This window comes from Numenius arquata, chromosome 2, assembly GCF_964106895.1.
Source record: "Numenius arquata chromosome 2, bNumArq3.hap1.1, whole genome shotgun sequence".
NCBI lineage: Eukaryota > Metazoa > Chordata > Aves > Charadriiformes > Scolopacidae > Numenius > Numenius arquata.
Window position 1 is genome coordinate 107812304 of NC_133577.1, and position 23635 is coordinate 107835938.

The window sequence follows — 23635 nt, forward strand, 5'->3', positions numbered from 1 at the left end:
TCCATTAGTTCAAAAATTCTTAATATAAATATTATTCTATTATTACACTGATATCCAATCAGAAGAATGCCGGACACTGAAGTCCTGAGCATTTCCTCACACAAAGCAATGGCATTTGAACATGCAGCAAGAGGATGAGACCCTTCTGCTACCCGCTCGATGCAGAGAACAAGGTGATAAAAAAGAAGCAATCCTGCTTTAGTGTAAGTAACAAGAATCAGGCTTTTGGTGCTGAAGGCAGGAAATTAAATTCCCTATTGCAGGCTGTCATCAGGCTAGCTATAACATTATTTTGACAGGAAAAGTAGACTTTTTTGTTCTCCAAGTCATCAACTCCTTTGTCATAGTCTGTTGTGTGGAATGGGAGAGTTGTCTTTACTGAAAGCTGTTAACATGTCCACGCTGCTGTTTAACTATAATCTTTTCTGACAGTTTAACAGCATCAACTCGTCATTCATTAACATCTAATCTAACATAGGCTAGCAGGCAAATCAAGACCACCTCCCAAAATTAAATTTGCAGACTCTCTTACAAGTAATATTTTCTATATTGATAACCTCAATATGTTTTAAGAGCTTTCATTAAAACAGGTTTTCTTCCCCCCTCTAAACTAACAGCAATAAGGAGGACTTCTCATTACTGCTTACGCTGAACACAACTTTCAGTCTACGCAAGCTCCTATTTTGCAGGCTCCCCTGTCACCAGCACTCACTGTCATTATTACTTTTTCAAAGGATCAGGTCTGGGCTTGTACACAAAGACAGGGCTCGTGTAATTCTTCTAAAAGAAATGTCTCATTCCTTGACACCTGGAGTTATTCCAGTCCCTGTAGCACCTGTTAGTTATCTATGCATTCTCTCAACTATTTACTCAACTTTTTAACGGTTGAATATGAGCACATTTTAGAAGCAGCGTTTGCCTGCTGTCTCACTTGAGAAAAGACAGACGCACCTTCCCTTCCAGTATAGGAGACCGGGTTTAAAGAAAGAATTATTGTGAAGCCTACAGCCATCGTGAGTCTTTGTACTTTAAGTCAGGGGAGATGACTATGTATATTCATATCAAGGGCCATAAAACAATGCTGAGCCTGAAGATACCCACGGTGATCAATCTGATTCTGAAGTGATATACACAATTTATTCTTCTCAGAGTTAATAGCAGAACCAAAACCTGCCTTTCACATCCAAAAAGAGTTAAAACATCTTCTCCTCAACTGCCTGGAAATTTCTCTGTGACTCCTATTGAAAGGCGCCTTATCTTTTTTTCACAGGCTGCCTTAAAACAGTTATGACAACTCTCACATGTAAGTTTTCCCTCTCTTGCTGCTGTTTTTTGGTTACAGAAGTCTAACCCCTGCATCATCAAGTGTGACCTGTGCACCAGCCTGTCTTGTAATGCTGGCAGACAATTCATTCTCTTCTTCACAGACCTACAAAATGCAATTAGGTAAAAGCTGCACACATGTTGGGTCATGATGATCAGGCTGGCAGATCAGAAGGATAGCAGCCTGCTTGCAGTTCTCAGACCCATCTTTATGATATTGCCAAGGAAACAAAGGCTACATACTCATTATCGGTTCATCCTCCAAACGTAGGAGAGTTACACTTGCTTAATGGCAGAAACAAGGCATGCTTCCAGAAGAGGGCTGTACTTTTCAAGTAGACCCAGAGGTGACATCTCACTTGGCTCTTGTTTCAGAGGTATCCACAAAAAGGACATATCTGAGCCAATGGCCACTACCACAAGTCCTCTGTGTTTAAAGTTCACTCGACTAACAGTGATAAACACTCTACTCATGTAAGGGTGATGACTCATCTTGGACTTCTATTCATCTTCTCTTCAGGGCCTATGCTCGGTGTGGTCTTGGCTCTGTCTTTCCTTTCAGTCTTAGCTTTGAAGTTCAACACCAGTTTTCAATTCTACTACACTCAGAGTCATATAATGGTGGTGTCAGGAGCTCTTCTGCAGTTGGAAGAGTCTTTTAGGTTCAGGTGAGAAGTGGTTCCCAACAGTGGTACTGCATTGAGGAGAGAGCTGAGGGGAAAGGGATTTGCAGCTGATTTTGGTATTCACTCAGATGATAAATGCAAATGATGAGCTTTCCTGTACCTTATCTGAGGCACCGCATGCCAACAAAACGAGTTGTTAGCAAATGACAAAGGTGTAGTTTTAGCCATGCAGCTCTGTGCATTTGAAAATCCTTCAGACAAAAGGATTTGATGGCGCAGCCCTTGTATGAAGGGAAAAAAGAAAAAAAAGAAAAGAAAAGCATCATAGTGCCAATTGAGCTGCAGAGTAAGATGAACATGACTAACATGAAGAAGGTGTAGAGCTTCTGGTGTAGTTAACACTGTATATCACACCCAGGGTACAAAAGGAATGTACTTCTGTTTTGGAACAGATACTTGTCTCAAGTTCATCTTTAATTTCAATGTTATGTTTATGGAAATGTAAACGTAACAATAGGAAAACAGTCCATCCTTTTCAACCCTTCTCTGAAATGAAGGGAAAATGCAGTTAAAAGTGATTCACGTGCTCAAAGAAGAACCTAAGTAGGAAGGAAGGATGCTCTTTACCTCTTCCTTCTTCATCAATTCATTGGCAGCAGAAACTGACTCTCTGAAGCAGTACTCACTGCTAGTTGGGATTAGGAAAGTGGTAAATCTCTTTCATGATGAAAGACGAAAGTTTTAGCTTACTTCCCAGTGAGCCTTTATGGATGTGCTCAGTAGTCCAAGAGGGAAATAGAGCTAAAAGCATCACGGTGAGCTGCACAGCTGTGGTGGAGCTGTCGGTTCCCAGCACACTGAGACGCACGCTCACTCTTATTCCCCTCTGAGTCCCCTGCCAGGAGCAAGCCACAGAAGACCCATCAGGTCAAAGCATGCAGAGAAACAGACGAAGCTCAATGGAAAGCATCACTTCTTTTTGTTCCCTGGTTTACTTTTCTCAATTGTATTTCCTGCATGTCTGAAACACAGTCAGAAGGCTGAGAGTTGGAATAAGGCAACAGGGATCATTTACAATTAATCACCAATTACTGCAGTAAGTCTCAGATCAGAACCTGCATTTCAAAAGAACTTTTTTCTCCAGCTACACAAATTACATCAGTTACTGGGGCCCCAAGGACCAGAATGCTTGGTCTTTTCATAACTGAACATTTGTTTGTGTGTATGAACACTTGTATGTATGTCCCAACATCCTGTTAGGACAGGATGCCACTGTCCAGAAGAAAAAAGTTTATATTTTAAGATCACTTCTGTTAAGTCCCATTGTTGTTTCCCAACATAAGCAGAGAAAGAATGAATGGATAGCAACTAAAACCAGCTCTACTACAGTAAGGACAAGGTAATTAATTGATTCTGGAGCTAGGACTACAGGGCTTCTAAAACTGCACCCATATCCCTCCTTCCTATCCCCCTAAACAACCTTTTGAGAAACCCGAGAAAATGAAACATTTTAACAATTGATGCAAGTCTCATTTTCCAGACACAGGAGATTGCCTGCACAGACTATAAACACAGTAATAACAAGCTCTTCCTGTTGCTGAAAGATAAAACTGAAGTACTAGTTAATTCATAGCAACTTATGGTTAGAGTTGGAAGGGACCTTAAAGATCATCGAGTTCCAACCCTTCTGCCATGGGCACGGACACCTCCACTAGACCAGGTTGCTCAAAGCCCCATCCTGCCTGGCCTCGAACACTTCCAGGGATGGGGCATCCACAACTTCCCTTGGGAACTTGTTCCAGTGTCTCACCACCCTCACAGTAAAGAATTTCTTCTTTGTATGTAGTCTAAATCTACCCTCTTTCAGTTAAAACCATTACACCTATTGTTACAGTCCCCGGTGAAGAGTCCCTTCCCATCTCTCCTGTAGGCCCCCTTTAGGTCCTGGAACCTTCTCTTCTCCAGGCTACACAACTCCAACTCTCTCAGCCTGTCTTCACAGGAGAAGTGCTCCTGCCCTCTGATCATTTTCGTGGCCCTCCTCTGGACTCACTCCAACAGGTCCATATCCTTCTTATATTGGAGGCTCCAGAACTGGACGCAGTATTCCAGGTGGGGTCTCATGAGAGCAGAGGGGCAGAATCACCTCCCTTGACCTGCTGGCCACGCTTCTTTTGATGCGGTCCAGGATACCGTTGGCTTAACTGCCTTATGCTGCTACCAGTGATGGAAAGGTGACCAAGTAGAGGATGTCCCAGAGCCCTGATGACAGGCATTCACGAAGAAAACTCACGGAAATCATCACGTGGGCCTCCCCTGCCCAGGTATTTTTCCTCAGACATCTCTTTTGATCTGGTAATACCTGACAAAGATACTGAATTCTTTGGACTTTGATCTGAAACAATACTGCTGCTTAGATGTTATTAAGTTTGAGAAACTTGTAACTGTCCATTGCCTTTTTTTAAAATCAAGTTTTGTAAAAGATTTGGCTATTTTTTTTTCATAGTTTTCCACTAAGTTTTATTGATCCACGAAAAGCTCAAAACCTTTTAGAAAGGTAACTTGCTTTCCATTACAAAAGGTTAGATTTTAAAATTACAAAAGTACTTCTTAATTAATGGCAAATATAAAGGATATTTTCTAATTTGCAGATCTATCTCAAATAAGAAACTGCTGCACTACTGTCCTTGAGGAAGCTCCAGAGAGATCCCGTGAAAAAGTAAAACCAAAGGGGTTTGATGTGGGTATTTCAATATTACTGATCACATTGCATGTGCCAGAGCTCATTACGACAGTGCAAGAAAAACAGTACAGAACTAGACAGTTTGCTTTGCTTTGTTTCATTTTGCTTCCACCTAATTTAACTACTTCTAGAGGAAATACTTTTGAAAGCATTAAAAACTGATTGCATTCCAAGACAACCAGTAAAACAGACAAGGAACAGTACTAGGATACTGACTTGTAATTTGTCCACAGATTTCAACGACAGCATTCTAGGCTGTCTGGACATAAACCAACCAAGGAGAGGAACTAAGAGAGACCAAATAAACAAGCTGTAATTACATATATAAATGGACAAAGGTATACTCCCTTTAACATTAATGTTTAAAGAAAGATTATAGAAGACTGGCAAGTGAATAGACTCAAAACAGGGAGAAAAGTATATATTTGTGGCTAATTTTATGCTTATCAGGAAGAAAGGTCTGAGAAGATGTTGGATTTCATTGAAAATAAATTCTGATTTCTCATTAAAACATGTTTTACTCTTAGACTTGTAATGCTCTGCTGCAGTAGTATCTGCATATGATGAGCAGAATACCACATTATTCATAGTGCATATTTATCATAGTGAAACTGCAGAGATACAAACACATACAAACAAAAGATGTCTGCTGCTCCCAGAGGAAAACCTTTCCTAGTTTGGGAAAGGTATGCCAAAACCAGAAAACTCAAATGTAACAAAAACATCATAGTCTCACCCCCGGGAGATTATTTATTTTCTCACACTGGGCTGTGAACCAGCATGCTGACATTCCAAACTGAGGGAAAACACTGAAAGGTATGCAATGTTCACAATTCCCAAGCACCCAGTTGCAGTTTTCTAGCTGGGAAGTGTACAGTCATGCCACAGGTGGGCATCTCAACACTTATTTTGCCATCACTGCTGAGAAGGTGAAGAAACAGAAAGATGTCCAGAGAAATCATAGGTACATCTAGGACCATAAGAATCTATAAATACAGATGCAGAACTGCATCTTTTGACTATTTCACTTCAGAAGGAAAAAAAACCCAAACAAAACAACTATGCAGCAGCATTGTCTTTAATCATCTTGCCAGTCACTGCCAACTGTGCAAGCAGGCAGGCTGTGTGGGACTGGGCTCGGCACACTGGAGTACACCTCCATGACAACGTGCTGGCAAGCAGACAGACAAACAGAAACGAGTTCTGCACTAGCTGACTGAGGTATTACAGAGAGGGTAGGTAGCTCTGTGTAGAGCTGCCCTAGGCACCTGCTCAAAACACCTGCAGATGTGGCTCCAAGGCCCACGGTATTTCCTAGCCTGGCACAATCGTTTGTGAATCCTCCTTTCTTTACATCAGCCTTAAAATTTATATTACTGCTGATCACACATTTCTATAAGGACCGTCTCCTTGCTGGGTGAGAGGAATTACAGAAGTAAAACATCAAGCAGCACAAAGTATCACAACCGCATCAGGATTTGGGGCTGTGTCTGGAACCCTAATTTAGAAATAAGAAAAGTGAAAGGTCCAAAGAGGGACCATAACAAATGCCTGATATCAAATTATTTACTGCTGATTAAGACTATGTAATTTGCTCAGCATTTTTGTTTTGCTAAGGAGGAACAAGACAGACCCATTTATATTAAGGGTAATACATTAAAAGAAGAGATTGTACAATTTACATTTAAAAACAGCAAGCTAAGCAATGAGCTTCAGTTAATAAGAAAAACTGAACTAGGAAATTAGGGGAAACGGTTTGATGGCAAAGCCAGGTGGAAAGAAGAACAGTTTCCTTAATGAGGTAGTTGCTGTTCACTAGCGGTGCTCACAACAGGCACTTACTAACTGGAACAGACTGGGTAATCTATTTCTCATAGTATGCTCCGTTTAAGATAATGTTGTTTCTTGTTGAGAATCTTGGGTGGATGGCAGCTTTATGCCTGGATTTAACTTTGAAGAAACCTCTTTCTTCCTCTGTGAGGAGTAAAACCTTTTTACAGCAACATGAAATAGAAAAAGCCATCTCTATGGCACCATAAAGCTTACTTCGGAAAATAAAAGCTTGAGAAGAATCTCATTTTCCAATTTGGCTTTTCAACAATACCTTGTGGTGGGAAACACAGATCAATCAAAACCTGAAAACAACCACTAAGAAAATATTTACATCACCGTTGTCTGTGTTCTGCCTTCACAATTCTCAGGATATAAGAATTTGTCATCATCTTCTGAAATTAGCAATAGAACAGAAATGAAATGGGGTTGAGAGAGATCAGTGAGAATTTAAAATCTCACTTCTCATTGACTGACTTCTGGATTTCATCTATCCGTTTGCTGACCTTTTTATCCCTTACTGCCATGTCCTCTCTAGCTTGGTTTACTCAGAGATTATCAATTCACCATTAAGAACAAAATGCCACTCTTCCAAGACATTACTTTAAAGTTTAAAAGATTTTGACAAGTCACACATCTCTAAGGATTTGACAGGTAAAGCTTTCTATCACAAAGTAAAATGGTAACAGAGAGGTTCAATCAAAATATGCAAACAAAAGCCATTTATCCCACCATCCAGAAATCTAAAAGTAAATGAAATAATATCCAGAGCAAATATCAGCCCTAGAAATTCAATCTAATGGTCCATAAAATAGGAGGGTTTTGCTGTTTCTTTGCTTGGTGGGTTGGGTTTCGGGTTTTCGCTTGTTTGTTCATTTTGTTTTTAAGATCAAGAAATCTTTTAGCTATTAGTTGCTTGCAATTCAGTGGCATGATTAATTAGAAAAATACGGCAACTTTCTACAGTGGATGTCTAATCAAAACTTGAAGCCTAAAGAAATGATGTGAGAAAATCCCAGTGCCTACAGCATCAGGAGAGAGAGAACCTGGGCTGGACTAACTGTGGCTCAGAGTTCATAGGCATCTTGTAGGAATTTTCACTTATCTTGTATTCAGATACTTCAAGTGTACTATTTATGTGAAACTACATGTCTCCCTCTGGTCACGGAGAAAGACAGCAAGTCAGAGATTGGGCTGAATATCTGTCTGATTGCTGAAAGGAGAAAAAAAAGTGTCCTGTTGCTCCCCATTAGTTTGGAGAGTCCCTGAGATACTGCTGACTCGAACACACAGACATCACAATATAAAGGCACAAAGGAAAATCCATTGGCATTAACATAACTCTTTTAATGAAATATTTTGCAGTATTATTTCCACTTCCAAAGGGGCTTAAGGCCAGCTTTGTGCTGAGACCTAGAAAAGGCAGCAGGAAGGATAACTTAAAAAGATCCAGAGATGCCATCCTTTCATCATTAGTGAAAGAAATCCTTCCAAATGATTTCCAAATTAAGAAAAGAGAATAAAATTTTAGTATCTCCTGCAAGATTCCTGCAGGACTGATGTTAAACTGTCACAATTTTAATTAGTATCAGGCCAGCTGAAAAAAACTCCACTGCTTTCAGTGGCCCAGAAGAGAGCATCAACAAAAATGTGTACAGTCCATGTCTCAGTGCAATATTCTGTTAACTGTGCAAAACCAATGTCCAGATAAGTTGTCTTCCTTTGAGACAGAGTAAAACAGCACTAGGATTAGGAGAAAAGCAATTAAGCAATGCAGACTAAATTCACTGTTGTGTAACGTTTTGAGCCATTCCTGGTTTTCTAATTGGTTTGTTCAGATTAACAGACATTCAGAATTTACCTAATAAACAAGTAAATAATGCCACACAATGCTTACTACAGTAAACACATACCTTACTATCCAGCACTAATTACTTCTGCAGCATAGTGTCAGACCTACCAGGCCTTCCTTATTTGCCTGGAGCAACAGTGGTCACAAAATGAATAAGAAGGATGCTGTTATTGGGATTATTTTATTTTAAATCTAAGTTAAACGAGCCATTTATTCCTCTCTTTTATCAGCACACACCACTTGCGAAGATAAGGATTGGTACAATTAATGCTCTAAACTCCATCTGTCACATTTAGAAGTTTGAAATACAGGTCTGTTATAATTACATATGCATGACCAACATAGGAACTGTATGAGTGACACCCTCAGCCAAATTAACAATGATCATCTACAAATATTAGTGTCCAAAGAGACTGGACAGACACACTTTCAACAGCTAGCAGTTATGCTCTGTGCAGATGTACAGCAAAACGCTTTGCTTCTCTGACACCATACAGGCGGAAGCGAAAACGGGAGTCCCAGACTTCGAAAAACAGAATATAGTTATATGTAGCTATTTGTAAAGCAAAAGACTAGAGGATTTCAGCACTGACACCCTTTCTGTGCAAAAGCAAAACAGCAACAGTCAGGAGAAAGCTGTCCATTGCAAACTCTGCAACTTGACTCTACCAGATCTCTCCTTAGCACAGAGGAGGTCTAGATCATGTAAGGCATGTTTTAATTTGTTGTATCTTATCTCCCCCTCACTTCTTTGAGGAAAATAATTAGACAGCTGCTAACAGTGAGACGATCTCCATTACTCGCCAAATTGTGGTTGCTGATACAGAACGTTGAAGGCATTAGAGCTTCTTCACTGAAATGGATGACCTAGATAAACCTTCGTTACGCCTCGTTCTCAGAGGTGGCCTAAAAGCACTTTTATGAAGCTTTTCAAAGAACTGGCTTAAAACAGACCTCTAAAATAACAACTTCCATGCAACATTACATTGACCTCAAGTTTGCCAATGTTTTAAAGCAGCTGGAAGGAAAATAACTGTGTACGTGCTGATAAGTGCAACTATAAACACACTTATTGCTGAAAGGCTCCCTCACAAGGCAAAACACAAGATTATCCCAAACCTAATGCAAGAAAACATCCTGTTGCAAGAGCTTCTCTCCAAACGAGACTGTACCAACAATAAATCCCAACTCAGCCTGGTATTCAGGTTTTTGAAGAGGATCTGAACAGAGCAAAATGCTTATATCCTTCAACACATACATATGCCAGTTGTGACTTTTGAGAAAAACAACGAAAGCACAAACCAATGAATATATGCCCTAAAGCCCAGTTAGCTTCTACAGTTATTATCCTAATGTATTTAAATAAATGTTTAATCTACTGATTCCATTATTTTGCCTTGATAATAACAAACCAGAATGTTCCAACATTTAATTACTATTTATTTTGTGTGTACTATGTTTTGATTCTAATGAATGCTTTTTGGTTCCTTTAGAGGTCATCTTCATCCCTGAAATATTCATCAGGATCAACTATGCCTTTTGTTGCCTTGAATAAAAACTGTGTACCTAAAATAGCTAATAATAAAAACCAGACTGTAAAAGCAACCAACGTACCATTTAGTATCTAAAGCTAGTTCCTTTCTGCAATTTCATCAGCAAGATCCTTTTAGAATCATAGAATGGTTAGAGTTGGAAGGGACCTTAAAGATCATCGAGTTCCAACACCCCTGCCATAGGCAGGGACACCTCCCACTAGACCAGCTTGCTCAAAGCCCCATCCAGCCTGGCCTTAAACACTTCCAGGGATGGGGCATCCACAACTTCCCTGGGCAACCTGTTCCAGTGCCTCACCACCCTCACAGTCAAGAATTTCCTCCTAATACCTAGTCTAAATCTACCCTCTTCCAATTTAAAACCATTACCCCTTGTCCTGTCACTACACTTCCTGACAAAGAGTCCCTCTCCGGCTCTCCTGTAGGCTCCCTTCAGATATTGGAAGGCTGCTATGAGGTCTCCCCGGAGCCTTCTCTTCTCCAGGCTGAACAACCCCAGCTCTCTCAGCCTGTCTTCATAGGGGAGGTGCTCCATCCCTCTGATCATCTTCGTGGCCCTCCGCTGGACCCGTTCCAACAGGTCCATGTCCTTCCTGTGGTAAGGACTCCAAAGCTGGACACAGCATTCCAGGTGGGGTCCCATGAGCGCAGAGTAGAGGGGTAGAATCACCTCCCGCGACCTGCTGGCCACACTTCTCTTGATGCAGCCCAGGATGCGGTTGGCTTTCTGGGCTGCCAGTGCGCACTGCCGGCTCATGTTGAGCTTCTCATCCACCAACACCCCCAAGTCCTTCTCCTCAGGGCTGCTCTCCAGCCATTCTCTGCCCAACCTGTATTTGTGCCTGGGATTGCCACATCCCAGGTGCAGGACCCTGCACTTGGCCTAGTTGAACTTCATGCGATTTTGCCTCTCACTTCCTTGACATACATGCAAAAAACCTTCAGACCAAGTCTTCCATAATAACAGGCAGAAATAGCATCATTGTTTCATTCCTTCCTTTACAGAAATGCCTCGATTTTTTTCAGACTAATTCAACATCTGAATGTCTTCATATAAAAAAGCTCCAATAAACACAATTAATGTTTTTCTAAGGATAAGTGCACGAAATAATCCATGTTTTTGTCACACTAGTGTGTGCTTCCACTATGGGCCAACAATGCTCTGCATTAAGGGAAGGAAAACATTTTCAGGAAGCCTGTAAATGCTCACACAGATATAATAAAAACAAAGAAACAGTGATATTATCATAGGTACATCTACCTCAGCAGGGGTTATTTTATATATGATTTTCTTCCATTCCCGGTCTCTGTGGAACTTCCAAACTCCTTAACAGCCCAATATCAACCACTCTGAATACGCCCAAGGCTGAGGTTGGCCACTTTTGCCTTGCACGATGACCTCTCACTGGAACAGATTGTCCAGAGAAGTTGTGGATGCCCCATCATTGGAAGTGTTCAAAGTCAGGCTGGATGGGGCTTTGAGCAAGTTATCTAATGAAAGATGTCCCTGCCTGTGGCTAGTGGTTGGACTACATGACCTTCTGGTCTCTTCCAACCCAATCATTCTATGGTTCTATGACATGGGACCTCTGCTTTTTCTTATTGTTGATTTTGATTGTTTTCTACTTTTAGTTCACTTTTTAAAACCCCTCCCGAACCCTCCCCCCAGCCAGGCAGTGCCGATCTATTAGCTGGATTTGTACATGAATCTCCTGCCTCATCAATTTTTGCTATCAGCCATATCTCAGTTTTTCCCTATTGCCTGACTGTAGCAGCCAACAATTTAATTTTCCAAGGACTACAACACCTGAATTTAAATAGAAATTAAGTTAAATATAATTTCTGTATCACAGGCAAACAGGTACAGTCGAACTAAGTCTGATTTTAAATACTCACACTGCTAACTGCTACAGATCCTGCATTTAATATTCAGATTTAAGCAGCATGCAGTAATTATGGCTTAGAACCCCATATTTAAAATGAAGCAGCAAGAAAAACAGGAAAAACACCAATACATAAAATTTCTTGCAGCTGCACAATGCTTTAAGCCGAGTTGAAAACCCGAGAACTTGCAGTCATTACAATATTGAAAAAGTTTTTACAGTATTTCAAACATTCATTACAGTTCTTTGCCCACATTTTACTCATATCTAAGACTGCAAACATTCAAGACTAAAGAATTAGTACTGTGAGTTTAGCCCAAGGTATATACATACATATTAAAGGTACATACCTTTAATATGTATGTATATGAAAGGTGGCAAATTAACCTCTTCGGGCTCTGAACAAGAGCATTTTCCAATCTTCATGAAAGAGTATGCAAGAATTGATGAATGAGAGATTATTGACTATTTTACTGATAACTTTTTAAAAAACTAGGGTGAAATATGCAAAGACTGACTTTATTTCCTAAGTCACTCTCACTTAATTTTACACTTAGCAGCGTGTCCAATATAATTACTCATAATAAATTGTCATATGATTGAATTTTTCTCTTTATCCAAACGGCATCACCAACATCTGATGTTCTACCTATTAGAATCTGGCTCATTGTCTGTAACGGAATTTTCCACAAAAAAAAAAAAAAAAAAAAAAAATCCTGTGTTAGTTCTGAGGGAATGATTACAGAAAGAGAATTGTAAACATTTCCATACCTTCTCTAAAACTGGGAAGGAAGAGGAAATAGTTCCTCAAGACAATCTTAATTACATGTATACAAAAATGAATCATGCTAAATTTCAGAGAGACTTTCAGGAACTGCAATGGGATGCTAGGGGGATATTATGCAGAACATGAAAATAACCGTTTCTGGAGAGTTAAAGAGTTTATATAACTTTTCCTATGAATTGTTTTCCTATTAGATTTTTAAGGTAAATGAAAAACAGTGCCAGAATATTAATGGAAAGTCTTAAAAACCACAGCAGCATTGGAAAAGACATAATACTGGTGGATAAGGCAACAAAATTGACCAGTGTAAATCTTCCCAAGTAGCACTGACACAGGAGCATGGCTCTCTTAGCACACAGTGAAATTGATGCCGAAATTATTATTTATTTATTTAGTAAATAAATTACTCTTTCAGCAAATATTTATAGAAAAGTTAATCAAAGACTGAGCTATAATTAGTTCCTAAATCCTAGGAACTTACTCTTAGATTCTTAAGAGGACAAATTCTGAACAAACCCAGTGATTATATATGGATTTAGTGACTGAAAACACCTGCAACTGGTGATACAGGATTTGTGTCACATGCCCAAAACAAACCTTCTCTTTCACATTCAAAATTAAATAGTTGGGTGTGGAAAATCAACTACAGTAATGAGAACAGCCTGCCTTTGCAAGCAGTATCATAATAAGTCTCAAACCGTGACCACTGCATAGGATTAAAGGCAAATTAATCATTTTCAGAGTAAAATAATTACTGTGCAGACCACGTATTTGTTTCCTTCCATGTCCGATAAAACTGAGCTGTAGCTCAGCATCTAAAGTATAAGGAAATTAACACTGAAGCTCGTAAGATCTGTATGACACAAACAAGCAAGATGTCCATAATTCAAACTAGTAACACCATTGAACAGGAGACGTGCTAGATTCTATGTGGAAGACAGAGATGAGAAAGCATCAGAGCACAGCAGCAACTGAACACACAAAGAAGTAATAGATATTAATATTTTCAACAAACGGGTAATGAAGCAAATGAAAAAGGCACAAGAGACACGTATAAGCGATGATATGAGAATATGTGGTAAGATGCATAAAATTTGATTAAAATGCATTGAAGAGGAGCAGTAGCTTGAACTAAGTCTCCAGCTGGATTCTACCATAGCAAAGTTCATTAAATCTAATATTGCATAGTAGTAACTATCCACACAATCCTGAAACGAAATTAAAAATGACTAGCAAACGCTGACTCAAACTGTATAACTGGAAAAGGTTGTGCAAGTCTGGAAGGAAATCTCTGAAAAGAATGGTAAATAGAATCAGTGTGTGTGTGTGGGTATGTGTGTGTAATAAATAAAAAAAAAAAGACTAAAGAACTAAATCACAGCTGGGAGATGAGCTCACGGTGTATTAACACGGATGAAGATCCCACTAGCCCATGGTGTCACCATAGCCTTGACAGTGATGCTAAGATCTTTGGAATCCTCTGAAACTGGACAGCTAGAACATTTGTACACTTAATTCAGAGTAGAAAATGGCTGAAAATAGCTGGAGAATTTGAGTCTTCCACTTTATAGGTCTATCTTTGATTATTAAGTGCAGCCCTTCACTGCATCAGCAGATAAGCTGAAAAACATAGTTCTTGATGTGTCCAAAAAAATTTTCATTAACAAGAGACACAAAGTAAATCTTAACAGGACGGTTACTGTTTAGACATTTATTTTAAAACTATTTTTATTCACTATTACATCCTTTCCAAAGGGCAGGCTACTTCCTATAATATATCTATCTATCTTCTTACACAGCTTGCTGAAAGAAAGAACCATAAAAATTATGCCCTTTTCAATTCTACCCCACATTCAGCATCTTGAGACATCCCATTCTTCTGAAACCTACTGCTGGGCAGCTAACCAGCTCAGCCTGGCCTTGCACCATCTCCCAAACTGACCTTCCTCCCAGTGTTAACTTCTTCATCAGTTACACAGAAAAAAAGGATTACTCTCTAACAACTTCTATGCTTGTATTGGGTTTGCATGGCAAGGTTTGGTACGGGGCGAAGGGGGTGGGGGGCGGGGGGACACGGGCACGCTACAGGGGTAGCTTCTGTGAGAAGTTGCTAGAAGCTTCCCCTATGTCCAATAGAGCCAATGCCAGCCGGCTCCAAGACACACCTGCCGTTGGCCAAGGCTAAGCCCATCAGTGATGATGGTAGCACCTCCGTGATAACATATTTAAGAAGGGGGGATGAGGGGAACCAAAACTGCACAACTGCAGCCAGAGAGAGGAGTGCGAATATGTGCAACTCTGCAGACATCAATGTCACTGAAGGAGGAGGGGGAGGAGGTCCTCCAGGTGCTGCAGCAGAGATTCTCCTGCAGCCTGTGGTGAAGATCATGGTGAGGCAGGCTGTTCCCCTGCAGCCTGTGGAGGTTAACGGTGGAGCAGATATCCACCTGCAGCCTGTGGAGGTTCACAGTGGAGCAGATATCCACTTGTATTCTCCCTTCCCTGTCCATTTGAGGAGAGGGAGTGATAGAGCAGCTTTGGTGGGCACCTGCTATCCAGCCAGGGTCAACCCACCACAATACTGTTCTCGGACCCCTATGTAGTACCTCGTGAATGTTCATATTCTTGTTTCACCTGCAGGCTTGTAAACTAAGTTAGACACATCCCCATCCTTTCATAAGTATTTTAATGAGGATTTCCTTCATTTCAACTGCTGCAGTACTGATCAGACTGATTTGGAGAAACTCACGCTAAAATCTCACATTTCTGTACAACAGGAAAACCATTTGTCCACCCCTGTCTCTTCTTTTTTTTTGTGCAACAGAATTTAGTGCAGATAAAACCAAGCTAGGACGTCACATCTTTTTTCTCCATGAAGAAAAGTTTCATTCACTAGCAAAGAATAGTTGACAGAGAAAAAGCACAAATAATATATAAAAAAATAAAGCTACAAAATCTGAAAAAAAATATGTGGTAAAGTGAAATATGGAGGAAGACCCTTCCAAGGAAATAAAAGTTTAACATACAGCCCTTGTGATTCATTAAGCAAGTCTGAAGTTAGGTGAGACAAAATGAATTTGCAGTACCATTTGCTAAGGGTATGAAAGAAATTCTCTAGCCATATGCTAGTGATGTTACAAAAAAGCAGAGTGAACTGTCCTCTTAGTTTGGAATGGGACCTGTCCCTTAGACAATTAAAACCACATCTAACGACCTACACTGGTGGCTGTAGGCACTGAACGAGCCTGGGAGGTCACAGCATGACCTGAGAGCTGGCCCAGCTGCGCAGAAAGAACAGGAGGTTCCTCTCTAAAAAACTCTGCATGGTAACTGAAAATCAAAACACGTATTTCTCAAGATGGTAACTTACAACTGAAGCACTGATTAAAAGAGGTAACTTAGACATGTGGAGATAAAGATAGCGGTGCCTGGTTGTATCAAACGCTGCCAGAAAGAGTTTTAGCTCCAGGGGCTTTTGTTTTGTCTTTTCTTCAAAAGGGGTGGATATTTTCCAGTTCAGTTTATCTCTTATGCCCAGGCAGTGGATTTCAACTCCAGGAAAGCTGGAGTAGGAGGAAGCTGTTTCTAGAAGGTTTGGAAATTCACAGCCTTTGAAACTTAAAATCCATTTCCTTGTATCTGAACTAAAAGAGATCCTATGAACATTATGAACAATACAGGAAAAAAAAAAGCACATAACTTACCTCATAGTAACTTCGCACAGCGTTGCAAAATGCTTCATCTGCTACAATTTGCGTCTCCCCATTCAAAAAGGCCAGGAAACGTTCCCTCAGTATCTGTAGCTGCTGCTTATTGAGCTATGCAAGAAAAAAACAAACAAAAAAAAAGGAGAGAGGAGTGAGCAATAATAAATGCAATTAGTCTCGAAGTAAAAATATGCAACAGTTGGAAGCTGTGGCTAGGGAAGAAAAGGCAAAGGCTCCCCGGCCAGCTGGTTCCCTAGTGAGTCACAGCTCTTCAGGGCCCCACCTGGGCAAGCCCATTTGCTGCAGTAAATGATGCACGCACTCAGCGCGCAACTAAACCTCTGCTCTTTCCTTTGTGTCCTCAGGATGCTACAGGTAAGTCTGCACGAGTACTTCTTCTGAGCAATATTTTATACGCGCGCGCTGAATAAAATGGCTGACCTTCCCTATGGCAGCAGCAGCACCAGCTAATAAAATTTAGCTCTTAGCTCCAGCCTCAAATATTTCAATTTTTTCAGCCTCCAAATAAGTGAAAAATAACTGAGATGCCTCCATTTTTTTGAGTAATCTAGGTGCTACTGTTGGCATGTTTTAACAAGCATGCTCACTGTGAAGAAAATGGATGAAAAATGCTCCCTACGAAGAAAATGGACTTCTACCGACTGACTTTATAGCACCATGAACAACATGTAACAACTAATCTCTGGGAACAGCAGCCACAAGGCTCCAAGACCAATACCAAATTAACTTGGATTCCATATCAAAATTGAGTGCATTTTGAAAACAGACTCCTAGTAGAGCACATTACATGATTAAACCTTGTAATCATCCCATTTTAAATCAGAGTTTAATGTTATAGGAAAAGGCAAAATCTGAAAGCTCTCCAGGGGTACAGGCACAGGTCTTTAGCCAAGGTTCCTATCAGCTCTTGAAATATTTAGTAAGATATTTCTCCTTATCAAATCTGTGAGAAGTTAGAATGTCACATCAAAGGAGATTGCCACTAACATATTAATATAACAAAGCAACAGTTAAAAGCCATTGTTTTGCTTTCCCAGAACTTTAAAACTAATGTAAAGCCTTTATTCCAGCGAGTACACCTGAACTTTAAATTTAACATTACAAAAATCCAAACACAACTGATTGAAAAGTTTTTTCATCCTTCCTGTATTTTGCTTAGTTAAACAAATAAGCAAATGTATAGCCAGAAATTGAAAATATTTTTCCAGAGGGCAGAAAGTTATATTTGTAATGGCTAACCTGCAACAAATAATGTTAGCCCCATCCATCATCATTTCTTTCAGAAGAATTTTTTGGTATCTACACCAAGCATGGTGACCTTAGGCTTTCAGGTCTCCAGTGTCGACACTTTGAAACCATTTAAGCCACAACACTGTTACAAGATTAGCAAAATTAAAGCTATCCTGATAATGTGCCTACCATGGACAATCTAATTCCTCCACAGCAAGGGGGAATTTTCATCCTGCATAAAGTTTGCTAAGTTTATCAAGTTATGTGCTTCTATGAAACATGTAACGAATTACTGCAAAACTCTCTCCAAAGTGAATGCAAACCCGAAAGTTGTTCTATTTTCACAGGAAATAGTATAGCTGACATCTAAATACCTGATAATGAGAAATCCTCTGAAAAATGGTGAAATGTAGGCAGTAGCAATGCAAAGCCAAAGAACTATGCCTTTGAAAAAAATCCAAGATAGTTAAATTATAATTCTGCTCCTTATCTTAACACAACTATTAGCAATACAGAACAAGCCCCAAGAAGCCCCTACAGAAGAAAAGGCCTCCCTTTGAGGCAAGCAAGCTTCAACAGAGGCTTCAACAAGCTTTCTATGTCTTGGGAAAATTTCCTTCATGAGCTGTTGACAGCAGCAGCCCACCACTGACACACTGCCAGCCTGTACCACTGCTAGTTAAAAAATCCATGGGAGAGAAGTATTTGCATTATGTCTGTACATACACCAAAAAATGGCATCTATCCACCTGTCTGCCAGACGCCCATTCCTTGTACAGCACCTGCACCACAAAGCTTAGCTGTTTCGAACAGAAATCAAACTTTACTCCCAGATACGCAGGACGGGTCTTTCTCGTTACTCCGTTCCCATTAATCTTCTTTTTCTTCTCTTTTTATTCTTTCATTTTCTAAAGATACTGGGCAGGTTGAGATATTGGAAAATGTGACTCATTAAGGATGGTTTGAGATTTCTTTTTTCAGCACACGCTTGTTCTCCTGGGAGACTTAAAGAGCCAAGCCCTCCCTCCAAGGGTGCACCACTGCTGAGAAAGCAGCTCCTTCATCCCATGGAATATTCACAGCTCTGCCACAAGAACACGCGGGCTTCCTGCCAAGGCAATTATGGAAATGTGTTTTCATGCTTGCAGACTTCATTCTTTAGGTGATTTGCTTGTCTATTACGCACATATCAAACAAAAACATTATGAATAAGGCAATGAAATATAAATTTAATTCTGACTTCCTTATTTCTAACCATCATAGTTCAGCAAACTCAAATGCCTTTAAAGTATTTATTTATGGCTTTCATACTCACTGCTTCAGGTAAGTAAGTAATTCTAAGGGTTGAGTGGCATTTTAGGATTACTGTATGTATCTTAAATTACTTATGGTTTAGTGTGAAATCTGGATGTGTAGAGGAGTTCTCCTGCGAAACTAAAGAATAATAATTCCAATGGAAAATACGAAGAGCTACACCTTGCACTAAGGATGATCTAAAGTCTGTTTTACTGTCATATACAGAGACACAGTTGTGTTAACTGTCAAGATACAGAATAATATTTAGTAGTCTGTTGCAGCATACAGTTCCTTTGTGGTTTTTTATTTGTCAGAATATTGAGAGTACAGTGAATTCTCATATTTTTTTGTGTTGTTCATTTTTAATGGATTCATTAACACTCTTCAATTTGTAGCCAAGTGCCTTTAAAAATGTAACAAAACCAAACTAACAGTAAAAGTAGTAGCTTGGAAATGCAGAGAAAAAAGGGAAGTCTAATTGCATTAGAGTGCCATAACAGCATGTGGAGAGGCATCTGTGCAGGACATTAACTCTCGGACACCGCCAAACAGCTCAACCTGTCCAAGTCTGGGTTACCGTTGAAGTTGTCCATCTTGGTTAACAGAGAACAAGAAATAACAACATCATGCACCACAGAATCCCAAGTGAAATGCTTAAATTTAAGGGCAATAAACCTGGCCAGATTCTCTCTGGTAGGAGTTCACATAGAGTTCAAAATCCTTCTGCAGAAGGATTACCTTTCCACTGCACGTGCCCTTTTCTCCTTTCCTCTGTGCAGGACTCATACATATTAGACCTCTGTTTTCAGTCCCTCACTACTCTTCTTTACATATATACTGTCAGTGACTCTGTGTCCGTGTTTTAATTCTAATAGAAAGAACCATGAACAGCAAAATAAAATTGGACATTACTGCATGTACGCCCAAATGTAAACTGAACTCTGAATATCACCTGAAGCGTACAGCAAAACCTCACTGATTCTGTTGCTTTTTATCAACATGCTTCAGTTTTGTACTGCTTATTCGGATTTTACATTCTCAGTGGTATGAAATCTGTTGTCGTGACTCTGTGTGATACTACATAAATAACTACTGCTGCTTCATGGGAGAATATATAACTAAATTCCAGCAACCCAGAATATCAGGTTTGATTGGATTCTGCAGAATGACTGAAGATAAGCAAAGACAACTTTAAGCGAAAACAAGATTAAGTGCCCTCAAATTTGCTTTTTCTTTATTGCAGCCAAGCAACAGATAAAAATTTCTCTTCCCCTCCATCCTTGCGCATTTCACAAAAGGTAACATTTATTTTTTACTTTACATTTGCTAACCTTAGTAGACTATCAAAGAATGAAAACATATATTTAAGATAGAATAAACTTCTCAAAAAGCTTTTTAATTAAATTAAGAATAACTTTTTTTCAAGTTGCAGCAGCAATTTAACTTTTCACAATTTACAGAGTAATACAAAGGTGTCAAAAGAGCCTCAAGCACTTAACTATTAAAAAAAAATTCTCACCTTGCATTTAAAATTTCAAAGAAGTCTTACATATCCCAAGATATTCTTCTTTGAGCATTAATTTAAAGATTTGCTTTTTCCCTTCTAAAGTGAATCCTGGGCAAGAAAACTTAGAGGCATTTCTGTTTTAGCTCCACTCAGCTTTAAACAATTTCAAGAAACAGATTTTACACAGAGTTAAAATTCTTATAAAAATAAGAAGTTGCATTTCAAACAGATCTGGCAGTTTAGGGAGTTGTTCCAATGTCACAGGTTTTACTTAATTAAACAATAAACTCCAGGAATTTGAAGGAAAAATGCGTCTTGTATATATTTGTAACAGTAACACTGCTTATCTTCACTTTGAAAGAAAAAAAAATAAATAAAACCCTAGCTTCACAGAGTTTGATGCTAGATTTAGAGCATTTTCATCTGCTTCTCACTGCCTAAGTGCACAGAGGAGCTCACTACTGCCCTAAGCATACGTAGCCAACAGCAGCTGGCAAAGACATAACTCCCAGTACAACTGTCCCCTATGAAACTTTGGCCTTTAAAATGAAAAAGCCTAAGGTGTGGCCCCTGCATTCGCCACAACCAGTCTCGTCCCCCATTGCCCCAGAGCACCGCGGCCTCTCCTTGTGACCAAAGCCTGTGGCTGACCTTATTCCTCGCAAGCGCAGCCAGCCAAACTGCTGGTGCTGGAGGAATAACATTCTGAACCATTGCCACCTTGTGGCAATTTTACAAATATAGCAAAGAAATACCCACAGGTTGCACGTCTTCACACTTGGAGCTGGGAACTGTGCAAGTATCAATAAGCCCCTGACCTTAACGCAAGCAACAGCATTGCTTCTTCTCTACTCCCACACTGTAGTGTGAAATTACCCTTTCTCAGACCATCTGGGTATTTTAGGAAAATAGCAGGAGGTGATGACTGCAATTATAGAGAGAGCTAGATAAAATATTTCTTATGCAGGCTACAAAAAGAAGGGGTAGGGAGGAGCCAACCAAAGAGCCACTCTCCGAATACTCAGCTGCAATGTATATGATCTATAGCACCAAACATGACTTCAGTCCCTGAACACTTCCTAAAAATAAGCTTTTTTATTTCAAAACTATGGCATTTTGTCCAATGCCTTCCACAGCACCAGCTGCTTTTGGACAACTTCAGCCAAAACTACATTTTTTTAGAGCAGAGAAGAGCAGTAAAAGAAATAACCTGATGAGCCTTCCCTCAGACTGCTCTCTCTCCCATTCCAGTCAGGAGAAAAAATTTGCATCTCCTGAATGAACAGAAATGAAGGTACAAATAAATCCTTTTCCATCCAACTTCTCACATACTTCTTTGAACATAGATTTGTTTCTTGTCCTGCCAGGCTCTTTGTCAAGGATTAAAAAACAGAAAAAAAAGAGTAAAAGTTATGCCAAGGACTAACTTTCTGGTAACACAAGTTGAGTTTCACTACAGGGTAATTCATCCCGCTGGTCCATACCCTCAGCCAGAACCAAACCTGGACGGTACAACAGGTCAACACATTGACAGTGACAATTGAACCCACCACTTCCAGAATGATAAAAATTCAAATACCAATAATTTCCTAGCAATCCAAGTAGACCATGTGTTCAAGATCCGCAACATTTCACAGGTCCACTCGCACATCAAACAAAGTTTCCAACCTAAGCTGAACGTGCCTACGAAAGGAGCATGTATGTGCTTTACGTGTTTCTTAGTGTTTCTTTTAGATTTTGTTTCATATGACTTCACACTCTGCCTTGAAAGGTAGCTGGTTAGGTGCCAATCTAACTGCCATCTCCCTGGTCTCGCCACCTTCCCAAATCCTCCAATTGCAGTGAAGTGCTCAAAGGTGTGGAGCTCAGTGACTCCCTTCCTGCGCCTCCTCTGCAGGGTCTCCCAGCTCAGCTGTGCGGGGATACTGGTCAACCCACCACAGTGGGCTTTCCTCTTCCCAAACGAGCCTTGGAAATAGCAGGACAACATCTGATACCACTTGAAACAACTTTCCTTCTACTGCTGAGCAAGACTCAAGAGCCAGCCAAGAGCCTTTGTCCCTGACCAACACAGCTGCAATCCAGCTTCCCACTACCATGGTGGTGGAGAGGGCTTTAGCCACAGGGCTGGACTCTGGAAAGCCAGACACACGCTTCCTCTGCGAGAGCCATGGGCACGGCACAGAGCCTTAGGCTGAACCCATCCTTGTCCTCTCCTTCCAAAAAACAAAACATCTGTGCCACATCACTGGTTGTTAATGGGCTTCATCACACATCCGTGACGAGAATAAGCCTGCAAAGCAAATAGCCACTTATAAACAGCGATTCTCACTCCATTTCCCCTCCTTCCCCCCCACCTTGCCTCTTCCTCCAGTATCTGCCTACACAAACAAGAATATTACTTGTGTTTCAGAGCGGAGACAGAAAGTGTTCATTTATAGTGAATTACTCGAGAGATTTTCTTCTGAGGAAGAGGACTAAATAAATAGTATTAGAGAATTTCAGTACTAAGACAGGGATGATAGTTGTGATTATTGTTCTGAATTATGTAGGTCTTCACAGTGTACAATAATGGTCCTATACAGCGTGTGGGTGACACACAATATATGCTGTCCTTTACTATTCATTGCATAAACAGGTTTGATTTTCTAAATAACGGATAAATATTTTGCTGTCACTTAGCAACCTCAGCTGTTCTTTGATTTTCTTAAAGCTGAAGTTATTCCAAGTAAAACAGTGTCTGTAAGGATTCTGTTTGCTGTCACTCACCACACACTACCCTGTGTACGTATCCCTTGTGCAACAATTCAGTGCCTCGTAGAATCAAATATTAGATTTCAAAAATCAGCCATTACATTTACCAAACAAATTTCTCATTCTTTCTAATCAAACATGCATGACATTTACCTTTTGTTGGTCTGCCACTTGTTTAAAAACCAGAAACACTACCAATAACGTACAGGTCATTCAATTCTACTTACAGGGTATTTCACTCTAAGTTAGAAATATTTTCTGTATCATTAAGTCTGAAACTTGAAATATTTTCATTGTCCAGAGCAGCACATTCAAGATTGTCAGGATTGTAAAACATTTCAGAAGAAATGGAGGGTTTTGGTGTTGGTTTTCTTCAGGAATTAGAGGGGATGGGACAAAAATCACCACCAGTGAGCAAAGGCAAAGTCTGATTTATGTGAAGGAATTCGAGTCTACCACACTGACCACCAAAATACAGAACTGAGGACAGTTTCCAAAAAGGTCAGATTGACCACCTGAGAGGAAA

At 40.0% G+C, this 23635-nt stretch overlaps 1 protein-coding gene across 15 annotated transcripts in view; it reads right to left on the reverse strand.

Annotated features, from left to right (window-relative positions):
* The window catches only part of CADPS2 (calcium dependent secretion activator 2), a 318019-nt gene that overhangs the window by 236325 nt on the left and 58059 nt on the right, over nt 1–23635 (reverse strand). For all 15 annotated transcript variants that reach the window (XM_074168769.1, XM_074168768.1, XM_074168766.1 and 12 more), the window contains exon 2: nt 16299–16412. In XM_074168769.1, coding sequence (XP_074024870.1) covers nt 16299–16412 — 114 coding nt within the window. The remainder of the gene's footprint in view (nt 1–16298; nt 16413–23635) is intronic.